Below are 26357 nucleotides of genomic sequence, written 5' to 3'. Positions count from 1 at the left end.
CCATTGAATTAATAAAGAAAAAACGGAAGTGGTCATTTTTTAATGAAAGAAAAGTCTGTGGGACCACCCACTAAGTTTGAAGCATTAAGCATACTGGGAACTGGAGTTATAGCTATTTAAAGCCCCGCCAATAGGAACAAAGATAGGGCGGGACTTAAGCAATTACAGCCCGCCCCTATTGGCCGTCTAAGAGCACCTAACCAAGTTTGGGGCGTTTTGCATGCTGGGAAGTGGAGTTATGGCTGTTTGAGGCCTTGCCAATAGGAACACAGAGGGGGCGGGGCTTAAACAATTACAGCCTGTCCCTATTGGTCGTCTAAGAGCACCTAACCAAGTTAATAAGATTCGAGTCAATTCAAAGACAATGATTGTGTGCAGTCAATGTGCAGTGCCATTTGCTCCAAACCACACACTTCACAGTTGGATTAGTACATTATGCAGGAAATAAAGAACGGATTGCAATATAGTCAGTAACATGTGGGTGATACTTATGTGTAATACATATGGTTTTGTTCAAAGGCTAGAGCTTATGATGCAAACGTTGAGATGTGTCCGAAACATTTGAGTACTTTTTCCACCACTGATGATTCTGCTCATCACTATTTCTAGCTTCTCTATTACCTGGAAAAGGTCAACTTCACCACATCTGTTGGTGAGCATGTATCATTCGATGAGAATGGTGATGCTATACCCATCGTTGATATAATGAACTGGGCGTGGCGTCCTGACGGAAGCACAAGGATTCACAATGTAGGCGTGGTCAGGAAGTCGGCCTCCGGAGATGAAGAGTTCATCCTGGATGAAGACAGAATCTCCTGGAACTTTGAATCCAAAAATGTAATTTCATCTTTTCTAAAATAACTCACGTTGAGCTCATGATGTGAATGTGACTGAGTTTAAACTGACGCTGATCGTTGTCTAGCCTGGCTCCACCCCCTGAATCGCTAGCCTGTCATTCAGGGTCTGGTGACGCTGTCGAAGGCGGGGTTTTTCTCGGTGGAAAATCTAACTGGCGGCCCGGCCCAATCGGGATCGGGATAATCCAGTATGAACCTAGCCTGAGGGAACGAGAGAGATCCATGGTCTTGAAGGGCGGATCCAAACCCAGGCGCCAGGAGCAGGCGCATCCTCCGATTGCTTCACCAATCTATGTCCCCGCCTCCCCTCCCCCCGCCCCCCTCCTACTCCCCTCCCCCCCTGGTCTGTGCAACATTGTTTTTGTCGTCGACTAGAAACACACTACAGAACGCACAACGCAGCAAATAATCTACATACCCACACGGTTAAACTTCTTAAAACATGTTAAAAATGGACAACTTCAAAGAAGACTTTAACTCTGCCATATTAGAGGCTTGCAAAATACACGGCGTGGACTTTTTGAAGGACTTACAGCAAGTATGTTTGGATACACTGTTATCAGAGAGAGATGTACTCGCCTGTGTGCGGTATGCAGTCTCTTATCCAACAAATACCCAGACAAATGGCCAAAAGAAGCGATGGTTTTGATTGTTTGCCCATTACAATCCATAATGGAGGAGCAAGTGAAATTGTTGAATGAAAAGGGACTTTCTGCTGCGTACGCTGGTAAAGACAAGAATACAGACGAGAGAATTTGTAATGGAGACTTTTCTTTTGTTTACGGTTCCCCTGAAACTTTTGTTGGGAACAGTTTTTGGAGGCTAGCCCTGCAAGCACCTTTGTTTGGCGAGAGATTGATTGGATTCGCTGTTGATGAAGTCCACACTGTCGTCCAATGGTGAGTTTAAAGTTGTGATTTAGCTATGAAGTTTACCGTGGTACAACGGTTTTCTTTTCTAACAAAGTAAACGTTGCAGCGACCAGACAATCTAACTGTGATAATATAAAAAAGCGTAGCCAATCATAAGTTAGAACAGGGTCTATATTACATACATTTCATGTATTCCAAATATTTGGAATACATGAAATGGATGTAATATCACAGGTATTCTAGGGCTATATGAAGCCATGCAATATATCATGCCATTTTCTACGTTTAAAGCTACTCAGCTGCAAGTTAAAAATGAATCCCTATTTAATGAAACAGAGATGTTATTGTGTGTAAAAAGGTGTGGAGCAAAAGGGTTCAATTAATCCAGGTTTAGTCTGAAAACTAATGCTAAATGGATGGTTAACAAGCATTTTTTGTCCACATATGTTGACTTTCATAAAGAAACAAACAAATGAAATGTAAGCACATGCTATTGATTTTCAACCTCTGATAGTCATTTGAATGTATTTGTAGTACTTATAAATATATCTAATTAGAAATGGACATTGTTATGGACAACTTCTTAGACTATGTTGCTGCTATGATTTTATATAAATGTGTCATGGGGATATTATGAGTGTAAATCGTTTTTTTGTGTGACAATTCTCTATTGTGTCCTATCTTTCTCACAGGGGTGAGAAAAATGTCTCAGAAGAACCCTTCAGACAGTGGTGTGGACTGGTCGGGGAACTCAGGTCATTGCTACCAAAGTGTGTACCACTGCTGGCCCTTACAGCAACAGCATCGAAAGACATTAGAAAGAAGGTGGTAAAGAACCTGGGTTTGCACAAATATGTGGAAATTGTCAAAAGCCCTGATCGGGTGAACATCAGGCTGGCTGTAAAGAAGATCTCGGCTGCTGATCCATCAAACACATTTTCATGGCTCATTCAGGAACTAGAGTTGCAGGGACGAAACACTGAGAAATATGTTATATACTGTAAGAGTATCACTGATTCTTCTCTATTGTACTATGAAGTGTTTAAACTTAACCTAGGTAAGAAGGGACGCTTTCCTGTTGGAGCCAAAGATGTGACTGGAAATAGACTATTCGGCATGTACCATTCTGAGACAGATGAGGATATAAAACTAGACATTATACAGTCTTTGCAAGACCCCTCATCTGTTCTTCGAGTTGTGATCGCCACATCAGCTCTGGGAATGGGTGTTGATTTCAGAGGGGTTAACCATGTCATTCATTATGGACCACCTAGGGACATTGAATCCTATATGCAAGCATATGGTAGAGCAGGGAGAGATGGTTCAGCAGCACATTCTCTAATTCTGTATCATGGAAGACAGGTACAAGGTTTATCAGACCAAATGAAACAGTATCTCACTGATGAAACTACATGTAGGAGAGTTAAACTGTTAAGTCTTTTTGATGGAGAGAAGTGTAAACCTTTGCCTATCCCCCACAACTGCTGTAACAACTGTGCAACTTCTTGTGACTGCAAGGACACATGTGATGGCCAGAAGAGTGCATTAGAGAGACATGCTGGGGAAGAACCTGCTATTAATGAGAGAACTGTTACTCCAGAACAGAGAATCCTAATGCAGGAGAAGTTAGAGGAAATGACACAGGATGTGACGCACAAAGGCCTTTATGGAGGGGTGTCCGTTTATTCAACTACACAGCTGATGACAACCAAAACCTGATTAACGAGGTCATAGAAAAAAGCAGTGTACTTTTCACATTGAATGACATATTTTTTAATGTGCAGGTTAGCAATGTTCAAGTTGCACGTGCTATAAAGAACGTTATGAGGGATGTATTTGACGATGTAGACGAGGACAGCAGTGATGAAGATGTACTAGAAGCATTTGGTGGAATGGCTTTGGATGAGTAGCATTTTACCCATTTAGGGCAGGAACCCATATTTGTAACTATACCTTTCAAGATGGGTGTAGGCTTGGAAACCCTTGCCTTTTTTTGGGGGGGTTTGATGGGTCTGACAACCACACATTATTATTGTAGATACTTTCAATACAAGAATCGGCCTCTGGTCGAAATGGCTTGATGTGGGTGATTATAAGAACTGTGCATTTGTCCTAATGTTTTTTTCCCTGAAAATAAATGTGAAACATTCAAAGCTTCAAATACTGTGTCACCTACTCATACTTTAAGCATGTGGACATGCGGATGCAGCAGACTCCAAGAATTTCAACCAAGCAATGTTATTGATCTACATGTAATGTATAAGTGAGCAGTGGTGTAAGTCACTAAGTACATTTACTCAAGTACTCAACTTACGTACACTTTGGAGGTATCTTTTACATTACTGTAATATTTCCAATTTGCAGTACTTAAACTTCTACTCCACTACATCTCAGAGTCAAATATTGTACTTTTACTCCACAGCAATTATATGAAAACTTTAGTTACTATTTACTTTGTAGATTTTGATTATTACTAAACATACATTACCCACTTCAGCCCTATATATAATTTGTTTGTTTGAAATTAGCCGATCTACAAGCTCACATTGCGTCTCGATGCGACGCATTGTCAGCTTGTAGATCGGCTATTTTCAAAATATTTTTATACATTAGAAATGGAACATTCTGCATAATGAAGTCCTACTTTAAGTACAATTGGATACCAATACTTTTGTACTTTTACTCAAGTACATTTTTAATTCCAGAGTTGTACTTGTAACAGAGTAGATCAACATTGCAGTATTGACACTTTTACTTAAGTGAAATAGGCGATTACCCACCACTGCAAGTGAGTAATACTGAAGCTGGTCACGGTAAATCCAAGTATAATAAAATATAAATTCCTAATAATTGTTTGTCCAAACATTTTTCTACAGTCATACATCAGTGATTTTTAAACAGCCATTGCACACTGTTATGCTTTAACGGTATGATTTATGATCAATTACATATCTCAAATAATATGTAAAGGTGCACAATAGAATTCCGATTGTAAATGTCCCATTTTAACTGAGGACAGGTCAATTTGGTAATGTTGTATCTGGACCCCAAAATGTTGGACATTGTGAACTAATAAGAGCATTTTGTGCACTATGTTAATCCTGACCCATTGAAAGAAGAGATGGTTTATCTGGCTGTGTTCCACCCTGCTGTGTTGAATGGGGGGTGTTGGAGTAACAACCCCCCCATTCAACACAGCAGGGTGGAACAGGGTGGATAAGGACATTAACATTTCAGGGCTGACACACACACACATACACACACACACACACACACACACACACACACACACACACACACACACACACACACACACACACACACACACACACACACACACACACACAGAGCCTACCTCAACAAGGCCTAGGAATCATTTCACATAACTCAGAATGTGGTTTTATAACCACAGGTATATACTAGTTATAATTTTAAGCTTCCCTGGTTAAAAGATCCACAGAAGACGAGTGTGTAATTGCAACATATATAGAGGTACAATGTCTCCATGTAAGGTAAACATTCTAAAGATGTTATTGTACACTATAATGGATGAATACATTTGTGACCTTGTCATATGCAGAATCTATGTTTGTGCAGCTTGAAAATGAATATGGCAGCATTCAAGCCTAAATAGATTGGATTGATAAATAGGAGGAATCCTCACAGCTCATAGACATGATGGAAAACTATTTTAGAATATCGAAACCCAGGATAGACTCCCATAAACTAAAACCCCTGTGGAAGTCTACCCTGTTAATATATTTTAAAATAGTTTAGCACCGTGAATACGAGCTGTGCGTTATCCTTTTTTATCAGAGTGTGTGACACACACACACACACACACACACACACACACACACACACACACACACACACACACACACACACACACACACACACACACACACACACACACACACACACACACACACACACACACACACACACACACACACACAGCACCTCAATATCTATGTTTGCTACTTCTATGTTATTTTATTAAAGAACACATCAACAATACACCTTAAAATAGCAGTCAGATTTAAGTCTTGATATTTAATTGTACAAAGGCAAATCTTTGACAGTAATTCCCTGTATAAAATAAAGAAAGGCAAATGTATTCACTGCACTTTTATTATTTTAGTTTAAAAAAAAAATGGATAGAAATAACACACAATATTTAAATGTTGCACGTGTACTTTGTAGAGTAATAAACAGCCGTTACAATATTTATATTCTCTGATCCACCTGTACGATATGACTTTTTTTTTTATGGTCAAGGATCCATTGCACAACTTTTGCTGCATCCAGTTTGTGTAGTGGATTTGCACTTTTGTTTTTGAAGGAGCTGTAGGACCTTCCAGGCTTGATGCTGAACACATCATTCCCATGCAGCACTGTAACCATTGCTCTGATGTCAGAATCCTTATTTGCTTCAGTGTGCCTTCCTGACTTTGGACTGACTCCACAGTCTTTATCAAATTGATCAATGATTATTTTCATTTCTCCAATGCTCCTGCTCAACTCCTGGGCTATATCAAACTGTAGATTGGCCCCCTGTCTGTCCATGATCTCTTTTGTGTACTGCACATAGTGTTCACAGTTTAAATCTAATGCAATGTTCTTGCCTGGCATACCACTTGTATTGACTGTCCTGTTCCACATTAGCCTGTGTGACACACTGGGACTTTGCATTGCAGCTATATCCAGTTGAAGCTTTAGTGCCTCTAAACTATATTTCATTCGGCCTGCCTGTTTGAAATGCATCATCTTTAATTTCCAAAGGCGGCACGTCCTTTGGCCATCCCCTTCCTTAATTGAACCTTGAAAATCTCTCTCAAGTAAGGCTACTTTCAAAAACCCACTGTGGTAATTGAAGACACCGTCAGAATTGTTATTACCCTGAGATTCACTTGATGTGCTTTTCTGATCTCCATAATAGTTTACTACGACATTATGTTTTTCCCGTATATGCTCCTTAAGTTGTGTATGGTTTTTGAAAGTTAAGTCTGTGCAATTCGGAAATCGGCACTGTATTGCTTTTTCAGCTTGTGTTGCAACGTGTGTTTCCCAATCAGCATCTGTAGAAGTGGCCCCTATCTCAAATGTCTCATTGAGAATGTAGGCGTGAACTATGTTAAGGAGATGTTTGTCTAACCACTTCTGTTTCTGTTCATCCGAGCTGAACATTGCAGGTATTGTGTTTTTCGTGGGTGTGTCTTCAATAGTGTCCATTCCAAAGTAATGCAGAGCAGCAGAGATGATGGAAGCATCGGCAACATCTTGGATAAATGTGTTACTGGCTGTATATTTGTCACCAAGTGCAGATGCTGACACATTTCTCCTGTCGATTAAATTTCTTAGTTGGAACAATGTGCCCTTATCATTGTTTGAGGTGGTGTTGTAGTAGTCTTTAAATATGACATCATTGGTGTTCATGCTGCAGTGAAAGTCTGACACTTTTGTGACAATGCCTTTCGTACTGCCTTTCTGTCTATCCATTATTGCACGTAGGGCTACATCAGAATTTTGTTTGGTCAGCTGGTCTCCTGCTATAATTACCTGAACAGCGGGCTTCATGACTGTCTCTCCATCCACTTCAACAGCAATATAAGGAACATACTTGTCATTAATGTACTTCATTGTCTTTATCATGTCTTTTGGTTGCTTCTCATCAGCATCCAATATCCCGAGTGGTATGATTTCTGTTTTTGTGGCCATTGTTGAGGAGTACAGATGAGGGATGTGCAACTTAACATTGTCTTTAAATTGGCTGAATTCTGGAAGTTGGGACACCAGCACTCGTCCAACCAACTCTTTGAACTCTTGCTTCAAATGCTGTTGGTCATCCTGGTTTGGAACTATGTCAGTTATTGAAACATCCCGTACAGACCTGTTATTGAATTGAGGGAGATGAGTGGCACTGACTCTCTCTTCACTAGCCAACATGATCATCCAGTGGTTGTCCTTCCTCTGATTGTCCTTTGTCATAGTGTGTGGTGTGACGCTGCGGTCCAAATTGTCCATTGTGATTTGCATGGGCAAAATTCCTGTAGTTTCCTGAAAAACAAGTGGGGTGGGGTGGGGGGATGGAGAGTGTGATGTGAGAATACAATGAAAATGATGTCATAAAGAAATCACATTAACAGTATTGCAGCACAGATAACAATTTTTCAATATTGTCTATACAGAAATATAGCTATTTATCTTTAGTTACTGAAGTTTATTGATCATTTCTTCTTCAAAAGATTTTTTTTTTAGAAGAATGACGATGCACACCTCAAAAGGTTGGTGACAGGTGCGTAGTAAAAAAGTGCATATGCTATAAGGTTATCTCTGATAATGACATCAAATAAAAGGACCCACACACTGTCTGGAACTTGCCAAAAAATGTTGCTCAACATGTTTTTTAAATTTCCAGACTGTGTGGGTCTTTTTATTTGATGTCATTATCAGCGATACCCTTCTGAAATCCTTCAAAAAACACAAAATTCAATATTTCTGTAAAAATTAAAAAAGAATTCAAGGCCCAAGCTATGAAACTGTGTCAGTACACAGAGTAAGCTATAGAGGGCCTGTTCAAACAAGAAAAACATATATATATTAATGTGTGCTTACGATTCAGGTAAAAAGACTTTAATCACTTGAACATTAGTATCTCTATTCTTGTCATGTCATAGGCGAACATTTTGGAGAAATAGTCAACCAGCCAAGCACCATTTGAGACATGTTTTGAGCTGGTAAATAGGCCATTTTTACTGAATATATTATGAGTTTAGGAATAAATGCACCCCTGGGAGATCCCATTCTCTTCCAATATACACTTATTCTCAAGTACATGGGTGTCCGGTTGTTAATAGATTTTAACCTTTGATTCAAAATATATTTTCATAACAAATTGTAAATGTTAAGTTGAGTATTACTGAAATACCTCTTCATCAGAATCAGCCGACCCCTCTTTGGAATCACCCGGTGCATCGGAACTTTCTTCTGAATCAGCCGATTCGTATGATTCACAGGATGATATGTCACCAGACAGTGTGGCAGCCCCTTGCTCCTCCATTGGTCCACTGCCTGTGGGCTGCTGTTGGGAACATTGGTACACATGTTTTGACTAACTGGATCAAGTTGTTCATAAAGAGCAGGGGGTCTTCAACCTTTTCAGGCAAAGGACCCCTTAGCTGAGAGAGAGATGAAGCAGGGACCCCCTCTATATTGTGTAACATTTAGTTTCAGATTAAAGTTTTTTTGTTTACTTGGTACTGCTCTTTTTTCCCCTCTACACCTATACCTCTGCCAAAAATAGCAGATCTACAAGCTCACAACGCCTCGCGCTGCAAGGCGTTGAGAGCTTGTAGATCTGCTATTTTTGGCTAAAGTTCTCCTCAGAAAAGTGATGCTAGGGTTCAAAGTGGTTAATGTTAAAAAAATGATGCTAGGGTTCAAAGTGGTTAATGTAAAAAAATAAATAAATCATATCACACAAAGATTTGGCGGACCCCCTGTTGTAACTCTGAGGACCCCCTAGGGGTCCCGGACCCCCTGTTGAAGACCCCTGATCTAGAGAGTTTAACATTTCTTATATATGTTTTTAAGTGTACCTGATATTCAACAGTAGGCTCTAGTTGGGAAAGGCAGTCCTCCGCTCCTCCGGGCAGGGGATCTTCTGCTCTTCGAGTGGATATGTGATCCGCACTTGTGTCCATAGTGTTAGCCGCTGCTGGGGCAGGGAAATCTTCTGCTCTTCTGTCCATAGCGTCAGCAGGTGGGTGAGCTGCTATATGCAACTTGCAAACGGCTTCCTTCCACTTGATAACTTTTATGTCCCATGACTGTGCAATGTCTTTCACTTTTTGAAGGGCACTGTCAGGAGACACGCAGACACCTAATTTAACTAGCCGTTCAAAGCATCTTTTTTTTGCCCCACCATGACGCATAACCAATGCATTGAGATACAGTGGAGCCGTCATAGACTGGCACCTTGCCCGGAGTAGCGTTGCACCAGCCATTGCCATTGTGCATGTTTTGCTCTGATTATATTTAAGTGCACGTGGTTTAAGTGGGCTTGTTGGGCGGGGGGGATCTTTGGGGACATTACTCGCACTTTCAAGGAACCTGTTGTATGTGGGAGCGTTTTCCCTCCACTCGGCAATAACATCGAGCCATTTGAACTCCTTTAATGCCTTAACTTTTGTCTGCCTCAGTTTGGATTTGAAATTTATACTAGTCAAAATCTTGCATTCCTTCTTCATCTTTTTTAGCACCTCCTCAACCACCATATCAGACATTCCTGGAACAGCCATGATTGCATGTGGAATATTTTTTTCACGGCTTCTGAGTATATTGTCTATTACTGTCTCATAAGGTCCAGTAATTATTCTGCTTCGGCTTGAAGTTCTGTTTTTCACAGAGATCTAGAGAAAAAGAAAACAATTATAAGTCCTTATATTTATTATTAAGTCTAATTAAAAATGATTTACGATGTAAAAGGCTAAAGCAACAAAGACACATACTCATCAACGTTTTGTCTTTAAAATAAAAAGAACAAACTTTTGTTTGACGTAGCTTTGTTGGCGACCATACTACTCTGTGAGTTGGCTGTTGGATGTCAGCAGATTGAGTCTCCTGCTGTGCCTGTGTACAATCCGATTGCAAAAAAGAAAGATCAGTTCAATGGAAATGAAATCAAATGAGTATGAGCTGCTATAGAAAAATGTAATGTATACAAACCTGTGGTGGTTGTGCAGACAGGACTGTGGCTGCAGTAGAACTCTTCTTTCTCACTGCTCCTTCACCAGATATAGGACTGGATGTTGTCTGAGGCTGTGACAGTGGTGGTGAACTGGACCGTAGATCGCCCCAACTGTCAGTACTGGCAACCGAAGTCTTTAATATAAGAGTGCAATATAGGATACAGGTTATGTTTTGGGTCATTCAATTCCATATCTGCATGCTTTTGTTGGACAATGGCATTTATGGAGAATGTCTCCTTTATCAGAGATGCTCATCTCTGATAAAGGTCACAGCAGGGTTAAGCCACGGCAGGGGTTCTTAACACAATGAGAAAGTGAACAAATGCAGGCACATGACGCTGATAAGAAGACCCTGCTGTTTGCAAGGTCATAAAAGGGTTCACAGCCTTTTGCATGCAACATTTTCTATCTGTGTACAGGGTTGACAAAGACAAGCTAAATAGACACATTAAGGTATAACCTTAATGAAAAAATATACTGTACATGTGTTCCTCGAGGCCCCAAGCTAAGCTAATGTTATATCTTACCTATTTGACATATACAGTAAAGGCATTATTCAGAAAAAGACAAGAGCACAATGAATAAACTTATCTATCAGCACAAATGAGCGACGCGCCTGTCACAGACATGCGCAGAGCAAGTTCTGTCAGGGAACTCAGTGCAGTTGTTGGTGGCCTACCATTGGACCGCCTCAGCTCCACGTACACATCCACTCGCACTCATTTCATTCTCAGACCGCTCTATCTAAGCTGGAAGTCTGAACTTCTCATCCTGCTTGATTTTGCTGCACACGCTGTTTCTGCTGCTGCTGTGCTGCGCATTTCATTGCTCTGCTAAATTTCTGCTCACCCTACACCACCCCATGCTACCACCTGTTGTTTTGGATCTGCTGTTTATGTACAGGGGATTTGGAGTCCCCATGTTTGGGAAATTGACTTCATCAGAGTATTCAATTCATTGCCAAACCATATTAAACATATTTCTAATTTTAGATTCAATACATATATCTTATCCTTCACAAGTTGTCTTTTTCAATTTTGTAGTTGTCCTGACAGAGCTAGAAATGATCTTCTTTGTGTAGACAAAAAAGGAAAAAGATATCTCACCATTCCTTCTGTGGAAAGCGTCATGGTTTTGGTCTGTTGTGGTGGTTGTGGTGTTGTGCAGGACCTTCTAGTCTCCGAAGGTCCAGGCATGGTGGCAAATGAACTCTATAAGATAAGAGGGGAATGTGTGGTGTTGGTGATGGCTGATTTAGGCTGTCACGCCTGGTCTCAGTGCAAACAAGCAGATGAAATTCAGTGAAGTTTGAAGTGTTTGATACTCACCGCTCGTACACTGCTAAGGGATGTGGTTGATGTCAGAGCTGGCACAGAGCTGGGCAGATGTGCTTCCCAATTTGCAGCCATGGTGGAAACTGATATCTACAGCAATATGTAAACAGACACAGTAATTAAGAAAATAAACTATATAATCAACATGTGTTTATGCTTAACCACTTTTCCATAAGGGCTACAGTACTAAAGACAATCTTGTTTTTGCTTTAGATTACATCAATATACTGAAATTAGCCAATCTACAAGTTCACAACACAGTGTGTCGATATGCGTTTTGAGCTTGCAGATGGGCAATTTCTGTTAATAGATTAGATTATATATGACACATTGCTGGCCATGGCTGGAATAGTACCTGGAATGGAAATTATTCCTATAAAGTCAATCCTTATTGTTACTGCTGATCACAAGTTGAAGAATGGTCACCAAAGGGTCAAGTGATTGCATTTATGGATAGGTCTTAAGAGTGGGTTTAAAGATGCTTGCCTCTGATAGAAGGCACAGCAGGGCTAAGCCACAGCAGGTTTTTTTTTTAACACAATGAGAAAGTGAACACAGGCAGGGTCATGAAGCTGATAAGAATAAACACAGCTGGCTGTGCAGTCATAAAAGGGTTCACAACCTTTTCAATAGAGCTATATCTGTGTACAGGGATGACACAGACAAGATAGATAGACTACCATTAAAGTATTAACTTAATGGATAATATACTGTACATGTGTTCCTTGAGGATCTGTGGACAAAATGATATCATAATGGCTTTCGTTGAATTTAAAAACAATGTGATTCAGTGTACACATTATCTTTTCCTCACCGCTCCAACCCTAGGCAAATTTGAACCCGAAGGAGGGGAGACTTCCGGACTGCTAGCCTGGCGCGGCTCCCAGTTTGATGTCCTTGTTGCTACTGAAGTTGTCTATAGCAACATGGCAATATATAGCAACATGGCAATATATAAATGAATGAAGTATTATTTCCTCAACACCATCACTCTGCGCTGAAAATAGCAGATGTACAGGCTCACAACAAGACACTGCGACACGTTGTGAGCTTGTACATCTGTTATTTTCTGCAAAGGTTTATGCTACATTCAAGTGGTTAAAAAAGTCAAAGAAGGATTTAAAGAAAGACTTCAAATGGGAAGGTTTGGGATGGTGGAATGAAGATATCATGTTGGATAAAGGGGAGGGCAGGGGGGGCAGGGGAGGGGAGGGGAGGGGGGGTTAGTTGGGACAGTGTGAGAAAAGACTGAAAACAGAGGTGAAATGTTAGTTAATAATAAAACATCAAACTTGGTCGTTCCAATGTGAGGCACACCATGCGAAGAGAATCTGTTCACCAACGGGGGAATTCATGTGTTGGCTGGCAGACTTCAGACGGGTTTAACACTTGATAGGCTTTAATAAAGAAAAAAAATGATTAACATAAATCAAGCAAACAATATTTCATTACATGGCATATTCTCAATTTGGCCATCTAATGGATGGAAAGTAAATAAATGAGTATATTCTAGTACTGTGCTTAAGTATAACTTTGAGGACATTGTGCATGTCATTGATTATTAAAGTTTACTCCACTTAAATCGTGTATTTGCAATTGTAATTATTAAAGCAAAACAAACTTTTACCTAAAGAGAAGTCATTGTAAATAAAATTATATTGTAATGAGAAGTTCACTACATAATGGTCAATTACATTCTTAATACATGACTTTTACTTGAAACATAGTATTTCTATTATGTGGTATTGTATTTTACTTCTGAGGAATACATCTGAGAACACTAATCAATGTGATTTCAAAAATCGTTGTGCTGACAACACTGGGGTTTTAGTGTTGTTGTTTTTCTTTAAAGTATGTAGACTGAACAGCAGTGGTGGAAAGTTACTAAGTACATGTACTCAAGTACTGTACTTAAGTACAATTTTGAGGCATTTATACTTTACTTGAGTATTTCAAATTTCCAATACTTTTACTCCACTATATCTCAGAGGCAAATATTGTATTTTTACTCCATTACTATTATTTGACGACTTTAGCTACTAGTTACTTTGGCTTATGTAGGGTTTTACTTGTAAAAGAGTATTTCTATATTGCGGTATTGACACTTTTACTTAAGTAAAACATTTTAGTACTTCTTCCAACACTGCTTAACAGTCAAAAAAAAAAGAGATCCAAAAATAAAAATGATATATTATCATTAGGCTATTAAATGGAATGAAGCTATAATAAAAAGTAAAAGTAAAGCCAACCAATTGAAGAAATCACAGCTTGAGGCTTTAAACGTTGATGCTTATATGACATTTCTGAGACCATTCATGTTTATGGAAGATGCTTCTATTGCTAGTTTGACCACTTTAATCTTAACATAACTAAATGACAGAAAATAGCAGATCTACAAGCTCAAGCACCATGTGTTGTGTGGGCTAGTAGATCTTCTATTTTCGGTGCACGACATGCTTTCATAGAAGATATGCTAGCAAACCATGTTATTAACATACTCACCATCGCCACAGTGGTACATGTTGGTACGTTGAAAAGACTTCGTCTAGCAGGGCTTGACGTTTCCTCTCCAGTAAAAAGTTTTTTTCTCTCACGGGACTTGTGAGGACTTGGTGTGGTCTTCGCGCACCGTTTGACTCTTGCTGGTTGATTAAGGAGAGCCAAATGCTTAATCTCGTCGGCAGCTTTTGTAACTTCTCCTGTTAATCGGCGATACTTATTTAATTTATTGCGGCAGATCCCACATACAGCCTTTAACGCATCGTCACTTGTCACTGATGCTCCCGTGAGCTCCTCAAAAACTAGTGCATAGTCCTGCTTGTTATTCTTAATTATTAAATTATGTTTATTTTTAGGATTACTAAAGTTCTCTCCGCAGAGTCTGCACACGCCCTTGATGGGTTTTGATGGAGTGGTGGGTTCAGCCATGTCGTCAAATAGTGGAGTTAGCCTCGCCAGTTAGCCTTCATAATAACAACAGTAGTAAAAGTTGCGTCCCGTCGTACTGTTTTGAAGGCAGCACACGGAACAGAATACTGACGTCACCAAATTTGGAGCGACGCCCGTCTGCACTCTGATTGGTTAGGAGGTAACAAGGTTCACTCCTGCTCCGAGACCATAGTTGCTGGGATCCTCCCCCAGGCCTTTTTCTTTGGCAACAAAAAAAAAGCCATGGGTTTCCGAGGCTAGTATGAACCAATCTTCAAAGAGTCCCACTTTGGCCACGCCCCCATCTCAGAAAACGGCTGCACTGAGAGGGCTTTCAGACTGAATGATGGAGTGAAACCAAATGAACATCCAGGCCGAGTGTCAGGCTGATCGTTGTCACTTTCCTCTGCAGCCTCCTCGGTCAGTGTGCAGCGAGAGCTGTTCCCCTGGAACCCGTGTGGCCAGAAGGAAAGGAGAACCTGTCTGCTGCTTTGACTGCATCGCTTGTTCTGAGGGAGATGTCAGCAGCCAGACTGGTAGGTTTACATTACTAGTTCCACACCCGAACTACTAGAAGACTAGAGACTTGGGACTGAAACTGTCACTTCATATCTAGAGCTATAACAAGTTTTTAAGTTGTACAAAAGTCCAAGCCTATCACCAGAAATGCCCCCCCCCCCACCAACTGTTTACTGAACATGTTTTTCTGTTTGATTACTACTCGTTTATATGATGTTTTTGCAAAGTATTGTGTATTATTGTTTGTCATTAAATGTGTCAATGAATTGAATACACAGGACCCAAATGGAAACAAGCCATTCTTGGGTTTGATCCTTTTAGCATCCTTTTGTATATGTGGCGAGGTTTAAAATGTATACTTGTTAAAATGTGTATTTGTAGCCGACTACGCCACCTGGAGGACTTTAGAGCCCAGGAACTCTACACTTTTTCCAGTTTCACACAGGTTCTTAAAAACCAGGGGTTGAGCGGTGAAATAAAAACATCAAGGGTGCAATAAACACATTTATTGCTAGTTATCAAATATTCTAATTAGAAAACAATGATGCATACAAATTACAAACACTTATAACAGAACCCTCTTGTCACAGATCCTCCAGAATGCAGCCCCCCACAAGTCCTCAGTCCTTCAGTCTCTCAAATATTAGTCACGTCGTCCACTCCGGAATTCTCCTTTAAGGGCCAGACAAAAAGTTCACATCAGTACTGAGTCCTCTTACTAAATGTTCACTCTCACTTCTGAACACACTGCACACTAAAAAACAATAAGAACTTAATAAAATTAAGTCTAAAATAAACGTAAAAGCATGCAGTGGTCTAAAAAACAGTGAGGACTTTACAGAAGAATTAAATGAATGGCTTTCTCTCGGGCTTCGAAGGACGGATCAACCAATAAAATAATAACTAAAAGGACTAAAAGCAGGGAGTTAAAAGCACGCAGCAGACACACTATCACAGGTTAAAAATGAGGCACAGAGGGGCACTTAGCTTTGGAGAGGGGCAAGTCGTAACTTGGCCCCTCTGCTGAGTGTATTCAGCTCCCCCTCCTCCTCTCTGGTCGCCGGACTGTTGGACTGGCACCGCCGATCGCCGAACACCCCCGTCGTCACGGCTGCTGCTGGGCTGGTACCGGCTCGTCTTTCTCTGCGCCGTCGGTCCGTCTGTTGTCCGTTTCGCCGACTCTACTCGTCTCTGTGTCGTCTTGTTGCGTGTGTTTGTCTGCTGCTGCTGCTACTACTGTGTCCCTGAGTTGCGTGGTGGCGTCCGCGTGCTACCGGTGTCTCTGTCTGTGTGGAGAGGTGAGGTGCTTAACTCCGTACACCTGCGCTGGTCACGCAGCTGGCGTGGATTGTCTTGATTGTCCTGGGAACCTGCCCGTTGCCGTGGTAACTGTTCTTTGGGGCAGTAGCAGAGTGTTGCACACCAAAATAATCACACAATAAAAACACTCAAATCAAATAGAAAACACACTGTACAAATCTGACCCCATCACATCCCCCCACGGCTTGAAGTTGGCAGTCCCTGCAACATTACATTCCATAACGAGCTGGTGGAACCCCTCGGGTGGACCTGGTGGAGTGCCGCCGGGGTTCTTCTTCTTCCCCATCATTGGGGTGACCTGGTGTGCAATAAAACTGTGGAACCGCTACCGGTATTTCTGTAGTTACCGGCAGTGGTGTGGGCCTGGGTGGTAGAAGGGGGCCTGTGCACAATTTGAGGGAGTTCCTGTGTACGATTTTCTCTTTTCCCCCCCTCTCTGGCTTGACCTTGTAGACAAGACCTGTGTCTCCCACTGTCTGGCAGATAATGTAAGGTTCAGGATCCCACCCCGCATGAAGCTTCCCCTGCCCTTGTCTATTCCTGCAACGAACCCACACACGTTCACCAGGTAGTAGTGGGGCAGCATTGGCTCTCTGGTCGTAGCGACGCTTAGACTGTTCTGACACTTTAGTCATTTTGTCACGGGCCAAATCGTACGCATAGGTGAGCTTTTGGTGATGCTCCTGTACCCAGCCACCCAATCCACCATTAGGCTGGTCCTGTACCACCCCTAGCCCAATATCTATGGGGAGCCTCAGGTGCCTACCAAACATAAGATACGAGGGAGCAAAACCTGTGGCACTATGTATGGTGTTATTGTAGGCCTGCAGGAGTTCGGGCAAATGTTCAGGCCACCTACTTTGTTTCTCGACTCCCAAAGTACGGAGCATAGTAAGCAGGGTCTGATTCATTCTCTCGCAACGACCGTTACCGGCCGGATGGTATGGAGTCGTTCTACTTTTGGTGATGCCATACATTTCGCATAACTGTTTCATTAATTCAGATTCAAAGCTAGCACCTTGATCGGAATGGTAACGAGCAGGACAACCGAACGTTTGGACTATGTGGGACCAAATTGCACGCACTGTGGTTTTGGCTGTCTGGTCACGAGTGGGCACGGCCCAGGAGTAACGAGTGAACATGTCCGTCATAACCAGAACATTTTGGTATGAATCACTGGGCCTACCGAGAGTCAAGAAGTCTATAGCAATAACTTCTAAAGGGTAAGTTACAGAAACGGGGTTCAAGGGAGCTCTTGGTTCTGCCCTGTCCTTCTGTAGGCTGCAGACAACACACTCGGACTGAAAAACACGCACCTCTTTCTCCATGTCGACCCAGAAAAACCGGCGTCGCAAAGTAGTCAATGTCCTCCCTGCTCCGGCATGTGCTGCGGCCTCGTGGTGCAGCTTCCACACGTCCTTGCGCTTCAGAACTGGGCACACAATCTGGAACCACTGGTCATGAGTGTTAGGGTCAATAAATCTGCGACATAAAATGCCCTCACGAATACAGAGTCTTTTGAATTGTTTCAGCAATCTGGCAGTGCCAGCAGGTAACGTTCTCTGTCCAATCCTTGTAGGATGTCGGCCCTGCTCCACATACCTCTTCACCACCTGAATGTCCAGGTCTGCCTGTTGCTCGGCTACCCAGTCCAGGTCCTGTGTCAGGGGGTTCTCCTCTTGAGTCACTGCAGCCGTCGCAATAACAGCTACGGGTTCGGACAGCTGTGCGGGTGGAGTCCTAGTTGTGGGGAATCGAGAGAGGGCATCTGCATTGGTGTTCTCCCTCCCGGCCCGGTACTTAACTTCGAAATCGAAAGAGGCCAACTGGGCCACCCAGCGCTGCTCGACAGCACCCAATCTCGCTGTCTGTAAGTGTGCTACAGGATTATTATCTGTGTATACAACAAATTTGGCCCCCGTCAAATAGTCTTTGAACTTTTCAGTAATCGCCCATTTCAATGCCAACAGTTCCAGTTTAAATGAGCTATAATTAGCATCATTCTGTTCGGTGGGGTGTAAGCTGCGACTAGCGTAAGCGATCACGCGTTCTTTACCTTCCTGGATTTGGGCCAACACCGCTCCCAGTCCGTGGTTGCTGGCATCTGTATAGAGAACAAATGGTTTAGAGAACTCGGCATATGCAAGAATGGGGGCCTCAGTTAGTGTCTTTTTCAAAGTGTCAAAGGATGTTTGGGCCTCCGTTGACCAACTTAGATGACGGGAGCCCATCCGCTTGTCGTTGGGTATACCCACTAAAAGTGAGTTCAGGGGGCGCGCGACCTTGGCGAACCCCGAGACAAAACGCCTGTAATACCCTGCGAGGCCCAAAAAACCCTTTAGCTCCTTGGCTGTAGTAGGAACCGGCCAATCGACAACAGCAGACACTTTTCCGGGGTCTGGGCTTACACCATTTTTGTCCACTACATGTCCCAAGAACTTAACCTGTTTGTGGAACAGCTTGCACTTGTCAGGTCGAAGCTTTAGGCCATTCTTCCATAAACGCTCAAAGACTTCTTCTAGATGTCTTAAATGTGTGGCAAAGTCAGGGGAATAAACAATAATATCGTCTAAATAGACTAGCAAGGAATCGGTTATATGGCCACTGAGGCACTGCTGCATTAGGCGCTGAAATGTTGCTGGTGCATTACAAAGGCCAAATGGCATACGTTGGAACTCATAAAGACCTATGGGTGTAGTGAAAGCAGTTTTCTCACGGTCTCTGGGCTCTACCTCAACTTGCCAGTAGCCGCTGGCAAGATCCAAAGTGGAGAACCACTCCGCCCGGGTCATCGAGGTCAGTGTCTCCTCGATCCTAGGGAGTGGAAAAGCATCCTTATGAGTAACAGAGTTCAGCTTTCTATAGTCAACACAGAATCGCCAACTGCCGTCCTTTTTCTTAACCATTACAATGGGTGCAGCCCAAGGGCTCGAACTTTCAGTTATTACACCATTTTGCAACATACCTTCTAGTAGGATTCGCATGTCTTGGTAGAGCAGGGGCGGTAGCGGCCGAAACCGCTCTCGTACAGGGGCTGCGTCACCTGTGGGTATGCCATGCTTCACAGCGTCGGTCCTACCGAAGTCCTCTTCGTGGGCAGCGAAAGCTTTCCCCCACTTATCCAGGAGTGCAGTCAGTTGGCCTTGCTCATCCTCGGTCAGGTCTGGCCTTTCAGCCTGCTTGAGTGTCTCAAACAGTTCGTCTTGTTCCGTTCCATCACAGACGTCCACCACGTTTACTTCAACCATGCCATCGGGCCCGGGCTTCAGGCTGACATCTCGTGCTCCATGGATATCCCCTTTCCCCACCTGGAATAACCGGCCCAACTTCTGGTAGCGTCCTAGGAGGACAGGATAGTCTTGTAGGTTGCGGACACGGACAGGAACCCTCCCCTGTCTTACCACAGCCACCGTTCGAGCTACGGAAATGGTGTCAGGTTCCGGGAGTGCCTCGATCAGTCCATGGTAGTCGCTGCTTCCAGCCACAGCACGCCCCCAGATTACCACTTCGCTCCTTGCAGGTATGGCAACCCTTTGTTTGTAGGCTGGCCTAATGTAGCCCCGAAATCCGTCTTCTGCTGCCACTTCAGCTCCACGGCATGCTGCAAAGGCTGCTCTCCAGGCACTCTGAAACTTAGGATTCGGACTGTTAAAGGAGACGGGCCCATTTGCACTCTTGAATACAGCATCCCAGCATGCCTGTACAATGTTCATGCCTATGAGAAGGGGATTAGATGAGGATTCATCCTCCACTATAAAAACCCCTCTGGGTTGGAGCTTGTGGCCCTCAACCTCAAAATCCAGCATCGCATAGCCCAGATAAGGAATACGGATATTATTGGCAGCTTTAAGTTTAATTAAAGATGGGAGCTCTTTGACCACATAGTTTGGAAAATGTTCGAGAAAAAGACTGTGTCGTATTATGGATAATTGGGAGCCGGTGTCTAACAGTCCAGTCATTTTAACCCCACCCATCACAACTTCAACCTGTGGGCATTGTCCAATCAACGCCTCCATTGGCCCTTCTAACACCTCTGCCTGCTCTAACCCCACTGCCCGAGCCTCAGTAGTGGGGGAATTTAGTTTAAATGTGGTGTAGCCTGGCTAGAGTCTCTGCACACCCGAGCCATATGGCCTACTTGGCGACAGTGTCTACAGATAGGCTTACCGTCTGCCGTCCAATCATTCGAGGGCATCGGTGCATTCCGGCGGTGCTCAGGTTGATACCGTGGAGTGTGACTGGTCTGTCTCGGCGGGCTCCTAGCTCTAGGCTGTCTTGGGGGGCTCTTTGGTGCAAGCTCCCGAATAAGTTCCTGGGCCCAGTCTTTCAGCTGGTCTTTCATCTCGGACATGATCTCTTGTTTGAACTCTATTTTCCAATCTGTCTTCTGTGGGTAAGGACGAGAGCCATTTGCTCCGCCCACCGCAGCGCAGGTCACCTCTGGCCACTTACGTCCACATCCATCCTCTTCTAGGAGCAGGGCCTCCTGTTGAAGTTCAACAAAGGTCCCCTCTGCATTTTGCCGCGCATACCGTCTCAGGGATTGGGTTAGAGGCCCCTCTTCCAGGCCAAGCAGGAATTGTTCCTTAAGGTGCGCATCAGTAGGGGCCGCGTCTTCGTGTTGCTGCAGCCCACTATAGAGCTCCTTTAACCTGAGAACATAAGACTGAACGGGCTCATCTGATTTCTGTCGGCACCCATAGAACTGTGCCCTGACTGCTGAGACTGGGACATTCACCTTATAGAGCGCGTCCAATGCTGTGAATATTTTAGCAACAGTATTACGTTCTTCTACTAGTAAAACATTTATCTGTCTTTTTGCCACTCCTGTCAGCGCCCCCATTAAAACACTCACTTTCTGCGGTTCTGTTTGGCCTGCATATTGCACTAGTCCTAGTAGCTGTTCTTTCCAATCGCCATATTTAATTTCTGAGTCTGCGCCACCAAACTTTGGCACCCATGGTGCGCCGGGAAAAACGGGCATCATCATCATGTTTTTAAATATAGATACAAAAAAATAAAAATAAAACCCTTGTTTATAACTCCGCTCAATACACCTGGTCCTGCCGACTGCGCCAAAATTTGGTCTGTGGCGAGGTTTAAAATGTATACTTGTTAAAATGTGTATTTGTAGCCGACTACGCCACCTGGAGGACTTTAGAGCCCAGGAACTCTACACTTTTTCCAGTTTCACACAGGTTCTTAAAAACCAGGGGTTGAGCGGTGAAATAAAAACATCAAGGGTGCAATAAACACATTTATTGCTAGTTATCAAATATTCTAATTAGAAAACAATGATGCATACAAATTACAAACACTTATAACAGAACCCTCTTGTCACAGATCCTCCAGAATGCAGCCCCCCACAAGTCCTCAGTCCTTCAGTCTCTCAAATATTAGTCACGTCGTCCACTCCGGAATTCTCCTTTAAGGGCCAGACAAAAAGTTCACATCAGTACTGAGTCCTCTTACTAAATGTTCACTCTCACTTCTGAACACACTGCACACTAAAAAACAATAAGAACTTAATAAAATTAAGTCTAAAATAAACGTAAAAGCATGCAGTGGTCTAAAAAACAGTGAGGACTTTACAGAAGAATTAAATGAATGGCTTTCTCTCGGGCTTCGAAGGACGGATCAACCAATAAAATAATAACTAAAAGGACTAAAAGCAGGGAGTTAAAAGCACGCAGCAGACACACTATCACAGGTTAAAAATGAGGCACAGAGGGGCACTTAGCTTTGGAGAGGGGCAAGTCGTAACTTGGCCCCTCTGCTGAGTGTATTCAGCTCCCCCTCCTCCTCTCTGGTCGCCGGACTGTTGGACTGGCACCGCCGATCGCCGAACACCCCCGTCGTCACGGCTGCTGCTGGGCTGGTACCGGCTCGTCTTTCTCTGCGCCGTCGGTCCGTCTGTTGTCCGTTTCGCCGACTCTACTCGTCTCTGTGTCGTCTTGTTGCGTGTGTTTGTCTGCTGCTGCTGCTACTACTGTGTCCCTGAGTTGCGTGGTGGCGTCCGCGTGCTACCGGTGTCTCTGTCTGTGTGGAGAGGTGAGGTGCTTAACTCCGTACACCTGCGCTGGTCACGCAGCTGGCGTGGATTGTCTTGATTGTCCTGGGAACCTGCCCGTTGCCGTGGTAACTGTTCTTTGGGGCAGTAGCAGAGTGTTGCACACCAAAATAATCACACAATAAAAACACTCAAATCAAATAGAAAACACACTGTACAAATCTGACCCCATCACATATAGACCTGTACTTTCTGTGCTTTTTTTGCAAACTGTTAATAAAGTATTCAATCAATCAGTAAAAAATAATCTTCAGAGCGGTAAAGTAGCAAAAAGCATCGGCAGCACCCGCCGGTGAAGCAAACATTTCCCGCTGCACTAATAGTAGGAGAGTAGGATGTATCAATGTAGGTTATCTTTAGGAAAATACTTTGCTTATCTCTCTCTCTCTTTAACCTTTCACACTTTTAGACTCTACAGAGTGCAACAGTTGTCCGGAGGACTTCTGGTCCAGTCCCTAGCGTGACCACTGTATCCCTAAGAGCATGGAGTTCCTGTCCTACCACGAGCCCCTGGGTATCTCCTTGACAGTCGTCTCATTGCTGGGCACGCTTATCTGTGCCATTGTCCTGGGAATCTTCATCTATCATCGGGACACGCCCATGGTACGCGCCAACAACTCGGAACTCAGCTTCCAACTTGTGTTGTCACTCAAACTGTGTTTCTTGTGCTCACTTCTGTTCATTGGTCGTCCCAGACTCTGGACTTGTCAGCTGAGGCATGCAGTGTTTGGGATCAGCTTCGTGCTGTGTGTCTCGTGTATCCTGGTAAAGACTATGGTGGTGTTGGCCATGTTCAAGGCCTCCAAGCCTGGCGGTGCAGACATTATGAAGTTTTTCGGTGCCATGCAGCAGAGAGGAACAGTTCTGGCTCTTACATCCATCCAGGCGATAATCTGCACGGCCTGGCTTGTGTCTGCCTCACCAACCCCTCATAAAAACACACAATACCACAGTGATAAGATAGTCTATGAGTGTGAAGTGGGATCGACGGTTGGTTTTGCCGTGTTACTTGGTTATATTGGTTTACTGGCACTCCTCAGCTTCGTCCTAGCATTCATGGCAAGGAATCTTCCAGACAACTTCAATGAAGCCAAGTTAATCACTTTCAGCATGTTGATCTTCTGTGCCGTGTGGATAGCCTTCATCCCAGCATATATCAGCTCTCCAGGCAAATATGCAGACGTTGTGGAGGTCTTTGCTATTTTAGCATCGAGTTTTGGCCTTCTGGTGGCGCTGTTTGGACCAAAGTGTTATATAATCCTTTTGAAACCTGAGAGAAACACTAAGAAGTCCATCATGGGTCGTGGCACCACCAAGACGTAGAAGCAGAAATCCAATGATAATTCATGTTCTTTGTATTTTACGTTTTTTTGGATATGTGCCTCAGCATGAACCATAGCGAAGAAACATGGTCTTGTATTATTAATGATAATGATGATTATATGATACTCCCAGTGTCGTCCTTAACCCATTGTGGAAGAAACCCATGAACACATTAAAACAAAACAAATAAATGCTGTAATTTACTCACCCACAACTTTATGTCAATGATTCAACAGTGGCCATTGATATTATTTAAGAGTGCATATTTTCATATTTTTTTGACATTTGCTCACAGTATAAGAGATATTTTTTTATATTGTTTTTCTGTTGGCCTGTTGGTAAAACATTAGTTAGACTATATATGTTGTGTATTTTCATTTACTATAACTATACGTTTCAGTCTACACCCTGTGGACTATATTCCATTTAAGTTCTACTTTTCTATGTAGGGGCTTTCTGTTCTCACCTTAACCCATAAGTGTGGCACTCAAATCAAGCGCGTTCCCGAGAAGTTCATTTGCATTGCATTGTCCCTGAACAGTGTTTGTGCCAAGTTTGGTCCCGGATTGGAGCCACGGTGTGGCCCCGGAGGGCTCCTGGCAGCAGTAAACTGGGTTGTACAGCATGTGGCCCCTCAGAGGCCCCTGACACAATAAGCCGGGTTGTGTACTGTCATCGCAGACCCCTTAACAGTGCTTGTGCCAGATTGGAGGCACCAGGGGCAATTGGGGGCCCCTGATGTGACCTTTCTGCAGTTTCTTTCTCTTTGGTCTCACCGCTTAAGGCACGGAAAATAGCACTGCCTCTTGCACTGATCTTAAAGGGAATGGTAGGTACTCTGATTGGATTGACTAAAGTAACGCCCAAACACACCCATGACTAATTCAGGGCTGTTTTACCGCATAGCGCCTTGGTGCAGTGCGCAGATTACTGCACCATCACAGTAAAATGGCATTGGTCACGCCTCCACGTCTTAAATGAAGGAATAAGACCAATCCATGGGGCTGATTTAGGCTTAAAGCATTTATAGCATCACAAATGTTAATGCATTGCATTTTAATTAGGTTGAAGACCCGTCCATTCCACAGATCCGGAATGGACGGACATGACGTCATCCCCCCAAAAAAATCACCTCCGTCCACTCCTATGTTATGGAATATAGAAAAACACACCTAGATCGGATTTCTTCTCCCAGACTGTGTTTTTTGATGAAAACGGGCCATATTCAACTGTCTACAGCTACAGAACGGACGATCGCGGTTACAACATTTTTGTTCCGGTGGAAAGCAGAAAGGCTCGCGTTTTAGAAAGTCACATTTCACAGCCTGGTCTGCTCTGCTGGCTTGAACCCGCCTCCCGCCCTCACTGATTGGACGGGCGAGAGAACCAATGAAATTAAATGCTGCCCTGAGAAGGCATTCTAATAAATATAAGTCACAGCTCCCTGAGGGGCGTGTCTTTCTGCAGGGAAACACACCAGCACAATAATATAGTGGCTGATAGAGGGATAAATGACAGCTACAATATTTATATAGATAAAATTGTCTTAAAGTTACACAGTTTATCTTTAACAGAAAAACACTTTACAATTTAATATTAATATTGATAGCAGCTAATTGATTAAATCAAAGACTGGATAGATGCACCAATTGTAAAGACTCATTTATACGTTGTCATTATGATGCTGTCACAAAGAACAAAGCTCATAATCTGTAAAACTACACATGACTAAACGTATGGTTTGTGGCTTTTATTGAAGCACAGAGCTGTATACACAGTCAAATACATTTATAATACATCTCTGGTAGATATTAACAGTTTATCAATAGAAAAGCAGTGGATATGCATTCAAGTTTAAAGATGTTCACTCATGAGAACAACAGAGTATCAAACATGTGCATGTAGGAGAGAGACTTTAAAATTGCAATTCACCGTCATTCATGTAAATCAAAATCAATGAGAGATTAAAAATAGCTAAAGGGTTCAGTTGTTTGCAAAATCCCCCAAATACAGAAAACTTGATGCATCCACAAGACAAAACCTCAGAACACACTACAATCAGGTCCAGGAGGGAAACTGATGGGTCAAATTAAATGTTCTGAAGGGATACTTATGGGCAGGGGTGTGTTGGTGATTTTTTTCCCAGCAAAACTGGATTTTAACGATGTCACGTGCACACACGCGCACACCGCGTGCATTTTATTTCACCTTAAAGTAGTTAACATGTTTGTATAGGAAATGTTTTTTAGCTTAGTTTTAGACTTAAATAAAAAAAACAATTCAAGGAATGCCATGAATTATAGAGCTCAAACTAAACGTTCTCTTTGAACGAGTATCTTTCTCGTCTTCGACGGTGGCTGAGGCATTGCTGCGTGCAGATA

General features: G+C 43.0%; 2 protein-coding genes across 2 annotated transcripts; one reads left to right on the top strand and one right to left on the bottom strand.

Moving 5' to 3' along the window:
* Window positions 1-1529: 1529 nt before the first annotated feature.
* LOC311048109 (ATP-dependent DNA helicase RecQ-like) lies at window positions 1530-3448 on the top strand (the record flags this gene model as incomplete). The annotated part of the gene is made up of 2 exons (XM_084061147.1): window positions 1530-1756; window positions 2422-3448. 2 exons carry the CDS (start codon window positions 1530-1532, stop codon window positions 3446-3448), a joined length of 1254 nt encoding a protein of 417 aa, XP_083917273.1.
* Window positions 3449-5928: 2480 nt separating this feature from the next.
* On the bottom strand, window positions 5929-14885 carry LOC311039818 (uncharacterized protein). Its single transcript, XM_084049808.1, has 10 exons — window positions 14319-14885; window positions 13134-13213; window positions 12631-12732; window positions 11811-11906; window positions 11589-11693; window positions 10460-10615; window positions 10280-10363; window positions 9331-10143; window positions 8661-8813; window positions 5929-7789 (listed from the first exon to the last, which is right to left on the bottom strand). Exons 2-10 carry the CDS (start codon window positions 13134-13136, stop codon window positions 5960-5962), a joined length of 3342 nt encoding a protein of 1113 aa, XP_083905934.1. The 5' UTR covers window positions 13137-13213; window positions 14319-14885; the 3' UTR covers window positions 5929-5959.
* Between the last annotated feature and the right edge of the window lie 11472 nt (window positions 14886-26357).

Source organism: Gymnoscopelus microlampas, assembly GCF_963454915.1.
Source record: "Gymnoscopelus microlampas genome assembly, chromosome: 1".
Taxonomy (NCBI): Eukaryota; Metazoa; Chordata; class Actinopteri; order Myctophiformes; family Myctophidae; genus Gymnoscopelus; species Gymnoscopelus microlampas.
This window is presented reverse-complemented; position numbering and strand designations above follow the sequence as displayed.